Source organism: Salvelinus namaycush, chromosome 21, assembly GCF_016432855.1.
Source record: "Salvelinus namaycush isolate Seneca chromosome 21, SaNama_1.0, whole genome shotgun sequence".
NCBI classification, from domain to species: domain Eukaryota; kingdom Metazoa; phylum Chordata; class Actinopteri; order Salmoniformes; family Salmonidae; genus Salvelinus; species Salvelinus namaycush.
The window spans coordinates 51,896,441-51,904,467 of NC_052327.1; the positions used below are offsets into that span (position 1 = coordinate 51,896,441).

The 8,027-nt window shown below is 41.7% G+C and overlaps 1 protein-coding gene across 1 annotated transcript; it reads right to left on the bottom strand.

The window, feature by feature from the left end:
* Positions 1-650: 650 nt before the first annotated feature.
* On the bottom strand, positions 651-2,129 carry LOC120066782 (potassium voltage-gated channel subfamily A member 1-like). Its single transcript, XM_039018251.1, has one exon. The coding sequence runs from the start codon at positions 2,127-2,129 to the stop codon at positions 651-653; it is 1,479 nt and encodes a 492-aa protein (XP_038874179.1).
* Between the last annotated feature and the right edge of the window lie 5,898 nt (positions 2,130-8,027).

The window sequence follows — 8,027 nt, forward strand, 5'->3', positions numbered from 1 at the left end:
AGATCCTCCTCGTCATCATCCAAACCAGGAGATCAGTGATCAGTCTTTTTCCTGGGCGCTTTGCTGGATAGTAAATCCTTTGATGACAGAGGGGTAGAGAAGTAGCCTCTGACTTCAGGCGAGGCGTCGCTCGATCCGACCACTGTCTGACTGCTGCAGATGCTGACTTGGGTCTCTCTCTCTCTCTGCAGGCAGCAGAGCATATTTCTGATGCATTTTCTCCTTGATGCATTGTGCAACTTGCTGAAATGTTATTATCTGTAATCCATGCATAACATTTTAATTACGACGCCTGGCTTCGTCTGATAAAGACAGATATGTCCTCATGAGTGCTGTTGGTTAGTGTTCCTCCAAGGACGCCCGCATTTGCTTGTGCGTGTTAAATAGAAGTTTTCTTTTTTCTTTTTCAATACTTATTTAAAGGATCATTTTAGAATAATTAAGTTACTCTATCTATATGTTATATTCTCTAGTAACAGCTTCATTTTCTTTTTCCCCTGTAATAATTACTTTCAAATTGCTGAGCATGGTTGTTGTTGTAATGCTAGAACGCTTATAGGAGGTGAATGAAGCTTTCAGACCTGATGGTCTAGTGCAGTTAACGGCAGTTAACATGTGACGGCATCATTTAAGTCCCATGGTGTCTAATTCTACACATCTGTAAGCAGCTTGCTTTTATTTACACAGTTTTGGTTGGCTATAGTGCAATTGCCAGTTCTGAGGTTTGCCTCTCTAAAGTTGTCGATGCTATTATTTATATCTCCATCAATCTCCATGTACTCTGATTTGCTGACAGTGGACGAGCTGCGGCGACTAGAGTTGCTTTCACTAATGTTTGGTTCACTAACTTCTAAGAGTTTGGCCTGCTCCTCTCCCTCGGTCTCCCTGTGGTAGAAGTAGTTGAAGTTGGACACAATGACAGGCACTGGGAGCGCAATCGTCAACACACCGGCTATGGCGCAAAGGGAGCCCACTATTTTACCCCCTATAGTGACAGGCACCATGTCCCCATAGCCCACAGTTGTCATAGATACCACGGCCCACCAGAAGGCTTCTGGGATGCTGCCGAAGTACGACCCTTTCTCCTCGGCCTCTGCGAAATACACCGCGCTGGAGAACAGGATGACTCCAATGAAGAGGAAGAAGATGAGCAATCCGAGCTCGCGCATACTGGCCTTGAGGGTTTGTCCCAGGATCTGCAATCCTTTGGAGTGTCGTGACAGCTTGAAGATTCTAAACACTCTGACCAGACGGATCACCCTGAGGATGGCCAGAGATGTTGCCTGCTCTCCCATGCCCTCGTCCTGGTCTTCGGGGTCCTCAGCCAGCTCCGTTCCCAGTGTGATGAAGTAAGGAATGATGGCCACTATATCAATGATGTTCATCATGTTTTTGGAGAAGACCGCCTTGCTTGGACACGCGAAAAAACGCACTAACAACTCAAACGAGAACCAGATAATGCAAAGAGTTTCAATAATGAAGAAGGGATCTTTTAGGATGTTTGGTTTGTAGTAAAAAGTATGGTTCCCTACAGTCTTAAACCGACCCCTAGGGTCTTCTTTCAAGTCAGGTAAAGTCTCTAAACAAAAGATGACTATAGAAATCAGAATGACCATAACAGATACTATAGCAATCCCTCTGGCTGGACCGGAGCTCTCTGGGTGCTCAAAAAGCAGCCAGATCTGACGCTGGAACTCCTTTTCAGGTAAAGGACGTTCTTCCTCCCTGACGAAGCCCTCATCCTCACGGAATTTCTCCATGGCATCCACTCCCAACTCATAAAACTTTATCTCTTCCGAGAACATATCCAATGGGACGTTGACGGGCCTTCTCAGCCTACCGCCAGACTGGTAATAGTAGAGGATGGCATCGAAACTGGGACGGTTTCTATCAAAGAAATACTCGTTTCTCAGGTGGTCAAAGTAGCGCATCCTCTTCTTGGGGTTGCCTAGCAATGTCTCGGGGAACTGGGAGAGAGTTTTGAGTTGCGTCTCGAACCGCATCCCCGCTATGTTGATGACCACCCTCTCGCAGCAGTCGTGGTCTTCATGGTCGGGGGGGTACGAGTCCTGCGGGTGCCCCGGCACTGCCACGGTCTCGTCCATGTTATCTCCTGCCACTACGGTCATCTTGTAGCTCGAATTCGGGAGCTCTGTTGCAGCAGGAGTTGTGGAATTCCTGTTGTCCGGTTAATCTGATTGAACAGGCGGCATTCAGGTTTTGGCAGTATACAATTTCCTTCTGCACTCTTCTTCTTCTCCCCCTATTTCTTGTGCTAGTCCCCAGATAGGGGGGGTGTAACTTGCTTTGCCTCAGTGCGGCTCCACTGCGGTTCTGGCTGACTCAACCATTGCTGCTCTCCGCTGCATCTGCTGCTGCTGCTGATGCCTCTGTCACACAGTCAGAGAGAAAAAAAAGAGAAAATAACGGATCTAAGGAGCAGTGGAGATATATGCTGTCTCAGCAATTTCTGCCATTTATTTATTTATTTGGCCTCTAGGCTACATTTCCTGTCTGTTTATTTATCAGCCTTTTAAAGGGGAAAACTATATTGTTTTATTGGTGATAATCTAGACATAAAGCAATCGAATATGCATATTATATTTGACAGGGTTAAATGTCATATAATTGCACCACTTTATATGCATGTTTTGTCACATAACACTGTTTGAAACTTGCCTCACGCAAATAATGAAGTGTTAAATACACTAAAAATAACAGTCTATAAATGGCCTAATAGTAATAGATAACAATAGCCTTGGAAGTATTCCTCTTGACCGTAAACCTCAAATGACAGACAGACAGACAGACAGACAGACAGACAGACAGAGTGCACCAGTTTCAAGGCTTACCTCAGGATGATCGTGAAGGAATCCTGACGGAATGCGTCTTGTCCGCGACTCAGCACAGTCATTCAACGCTAGGACATCCTGGACATCCGGAGAGTTGTTGTCATGTGTTAATATATTAACACTTTACGTTGCACCCCACCGCAACACATTGGAGCTTTCCTCTGTGCAGCGTCAGATCGCCCTGGTAGGCTAAAACTCTCAAGGCATCACTGTCTGAGCCGTTCATCTCGGATAACTTAAATGTCTTATTTGTCTACATCTTGATCCTGTCGTCTCTTCTTCACATTCGATGTCAAATCACGCGGGAGTCAGAGGAGAAACGTGAAGATGGAAAAAACTGAGAAAAAGTAACTGTAAGCCGCAACGTCTGTAGCCGGTTGGGCGGTTGGGTACTTCGGACTGAACCGCTTATACCGCAGGAGAAAGTATTATTTTGCCATTCAGGGGGGAGATACATTAAGGGGCAATAAACGAACACTTGCCATTTTCAGACATTACCGCATCAGCAGAAATGTCCTGTTACGAGTAGCCTAGACAATATGACGGGAATTCTGGGATGTGTTTTACCTCGAGCCGGCACACTGTTAAGAGGGGATGGAGACTGGAGGTGCTTAAAATAGAGGGAGGAGTCGATTATGTGAAGAGAGAATCATTTCTAAATAATGGTTCAGCATATTGTTGTTCGGTATTTCACATGCAAGGAGAGTGGAGGTGGAGAGAAAGTGGAGTGTGTGTGTGTGTGTGTGTGTGTGTGTGTGTGTGGTGGGGCGGGGGTGAGCGTGGGAGAGGGAGAGAGAGGGAGGGAGGGAGGAGAGCGCGGTTCGACGCAATGCAGACCGGCTATACTAAAGCACGCTGCCACGAGTTCTCTCTACACCACAAAAGCAAGAGCATTGTGTGTGCCAGCATTGGCGTAATATCTGCTCTTCTGAAGGAAGGGTTATGAGCCAGCCAGTACCTTAATAATTATTTCCCAACCAATCAACAATGGTCCTAATGATAGGCTACTGATAAACTTATATTTTAAAACTTAAACTACAGTAATGAATTCATACCGTTTACATGTTTCTCTCTCAACTTTCGCAGTTGTACATACTCTCCTATCAGCTCAATTCTGTGAGTGGCCACTGACCGGAAAGAGCGGTTGCAGTATAGACCATTTCAGCAGGAGTGCCTGTTTCAGCACCATGGACAGCGGTCTCGAGCAGCGCGTCTCCGAACAGAGCGCGCTCGACCATTATCCTGACCACCTACCCCCTGCCCTTCCTAGTGCATGGCGCAATGTTCTGTTGTTGTTACTGTCAATCTAATCAATAGGACTAATTGAAAACAGGCATGTTACTGTTTTAAGATAGATCTGTTTCAAGTTGCAGTGAGTTCATTTAATTAACTTTTTTTTTATAGAAGGCCTCCATTAGTGAATGTTAGTTATTGGCTTATAAATGATCAGACAACTCCTAACTCTTTCGCGTCATCCTTGATGATTTTATGAAATTGTCTTTTGTTATGTGTGTTTTTAAAATTGATCTAATTAACATACCAAATTCGAAAAATATCTAGGGTCATTACTTTTGGATCTTATGGATGTAATAAACAAAAAAAGATATGATAATTTACAAAGCATGATTAATTGTACATACTGTAGAAGTAGGCCTATAGGCATAAATACACCAATGGCCATGTGCCAATGTAGCCAGCAGATGAAGCTAATTGTATCAATATCCCACAACTCAATATTTATTACCACACATTGTAATTTCATCACATCTGTGTAGCTTTATCGATATATCCATTAGGAACGAGTCTAGGATTAATGCTACAACTCAAATAGTGTTCTGTAGGCCTAGCATTAAAATGTAAAATTCGTTTTGTGAGTTAGGCCACCTATTTCATTCGAAATTACAATTGTAAATCAACAATATCCATTTTTAAGTTGTTACAGTCAACCGGGCACTCAACAATGGGGAAGGCAGCTATGGACATGATCCATTGACAATCCATTGATAGACATTAAGGAAAACATCAATTGTAGTGAACTCGAATATCATTAATAAGAAATGGACCGTATTCCCAACCCTCCCTCTCTGCACAACACATCTCCATGACACTCTCTCCGTGATATTACCATGACCTAATCACTGACATAGTATTACATGATCAGACAGATGTATAATACATTGTATTACAGCTTATCTTGTGGTTGTTATAAAGCACAAAGCACACATCTGACAACAGCACTACTGTATGTGACATATGAGAATGGAACTGGGAGTAATTGGAGGGATCAAGCCCACTCACTGTAAAGCTCAGCTATCTAGGTACCATTGTGCTTAACACTCCAAATCCATTAATAATGTTACAGAGAGGGAAGCCATCTTATAGGTGTTCTTTTACACTACTTTCTTTCCTCTGGATCTCTCTCAATTCAATTCAATGGGCTTTATTAGCAAGGCGAACATATGTTTGTTGACATTGCCAAAGTAAGTCAAATAGATAATAAACAAAAGTGAAATAAACAATATTTAAATTAACAGTAAACATTAGACTCACAAAAGTTCGAAAGGAATAAAGACATTTCAAATGTCATATTATGTATATATATATATACAGCATTGTAACGATGTGCAAATGGTTGAAGTACAAAAGGGAAAATAAATAAACATAAATATGGGTTGTATTTACAATGGTGTTTGTTCTTCACTGGTTGCCCTTTTCTTGTGGCAACAGGTCACAAATCTTGCTGCTGTGATGGCACACTGTGGTATTTCACCCAATAGATATGGGAGTTTATTAAAATTGGGTTTGTTTTCTAGTTCTTTGTGGATCTGTGTAATCTGAGGGAAATATGTGTCTCTAATATGGTCATACATTTGGCAGGAGGTTAGGAAGTGCAGCTCAGTTTCCACCTCATTTTGTGGGCAGTGTGCACATAGCCTGTCTTCTCTTGAGAGCCAGGTCTGCCTACGGTGGCCTCTCTCAATAACAAGGCTATGCTCACTGATTCTGTACATAGTCAAAGCTTTCCTTAATTTTGTGTCAGTCACTGTGTACTCTCTTTTTAGGGCCAAATAGCATTCTAGTTTGCTCAGTTTTTTTGTTAATTCTTTCCAATGTGTCAAGTAATTATTTTGTGTACACGGAGGATCATTTTGCAGTCTCAATTTGTCCCATTTTGTGAATTCTTGGTTGGTGAGCGGACCCCAGACCTCACAACGATAAAGGGCAATGGGTTCTATAACTGATTCAAGTATTTTTAGCCAGATCCTAATTGGTATGTCAAATTTTATGTTCCTTTTGATTGCATAGAAGGCCTTTCTTTCCTTGTCTCTCAGATCGTTCACACCTTTGTGGAAATTACCTCTGGCGCTGATGTTTAGGCCGAGGTATGCATCGTTTTTTGTGGGATCTAGGGCAACGGTGTCTAGATGGAATTTGTATTTGTGGTCCTGGCAACTGGACCTTTTTTGGAACACAATTTTACTGTCAGGGCCCAGGTCTGACAGAATCTGTCCAAAATATCTAGGTGCTGCTATAGGCCCTCCTTGGTTTTGGACAAAAGCACCAGATCATCAGCAAACAGTGGACATTTGACTTCAGATTTTAGTCGGGTGAGGCCGGGTGCTTCAGTCTGTTCTTGTGCCCTTACCAATTTGTTGATATATATGTTGAAGTGGTTGGGGCTCAAGCTGCATCCCTGTCTCATCCCTAGGCCCTATGGAAAGAAATGTGTGTTTTTTGCCAATTTTAACCGCAGACTTGTTGTTTGTGTACATGGATTTTATAATGTCGTATGTTTTTCCCCCAACACCACTTTTCATCAATTTGTATAGAAGACCCTCATGCCATATTGAGTCAAAAGCTTTTCTGAAATCAACAAAGAATGAGAAGACCCCCCTCTCATTGGGAGGAACGGTAGTTAATATTAAAACAAAATAATAAGGATTTATTTATTTAAAAAATATAGTTCAAAAGTTCACATACAATTTTACAATCTTAGAAAAATAGAAATAGACCTTTCATTAACATTTTATAGAACAACTGATTTCTCTTTACATGCAGACATAATTCAAATTCCTATGGGAAAGTTATTTTAACACCAGTGATTCCTTCCCAAGGACCATTTACAGCTAAATCTGAATTTGTGTACAATAAATAGTTATATAAAATAAAGGACTACACAAATAGTTCCTTCAAAATTTTCCACAAAGGCACACAGAGCAAGGCATGTTTGCATTTAGATTCTGAGCTGAGAAAATAAGGATAGCATTTAAAAAAAGGCATATTTACAACAATACATTACAGGATATCTACACAGTTGTTATTTCAGTTCATTGAATACATTTCAAAGTACATTGAAAGTTTCATTTTACATTCAGATTGGTAGTTTGTTCAAGGGGCTCTCCATTTGATGATGTAGCAGCACCTGTCATCTCACATTGCTGGCCAGTAGTTCATGGGACAAGTGTGTGATGTTTGATCACTATCTTGACTTTTACAGTTACAAATATATATGGAATTGCTTGCATTTTCTTTCAAGTGTAGCAGAAAGGCAAGGGTCTTTGATCTTGTACCCTGCAAGTAGAAAGAAGAGAATGCTTTTTCGTTGGGTTATATTCCATCACTTCAATCCAGAATGTTCCTAACAAGCTTGTTAGGGACAATGTATGTATAGTCATGAGTAAATAATACACACACACACTTTGATCATCAGCAATGTCTTGCACACTGTTCAGATAACCCAAATAGCGGTTATAATTTTTGCCTTAGAAGCGTCTGCTGCACGACTGCGTTTCAACCACACAGTGGCGCTCCGAGTTCAGAAATTCTATAGGCCATGCAAAAGAAACCCAGTTCTAAACATTGTTGTGGGGATGAAGCTATAGGCCTACTGCAGGTGTCAAACAAATTAATTCCAGCTATTTGAAGATTATATGACAACAAACACTGCGTAATAGCGTGAGTAAAAACGCGCGTAATTATTCAAACATGCACATAGGACTGGCACTGACCTGGCATTACTGTAACGAAGCTATAAGCCTACTGTAGGTATCCATCAAATGAATTCAAGATATTTGAAGATTTACATGCCAACTAACAGCGTGCGTAAAATAAAGTACCCAGGGGCCACTCACGGAGACGGTTTTTTTCCTGCTCAACTAGGCCGATGCTTGTTTT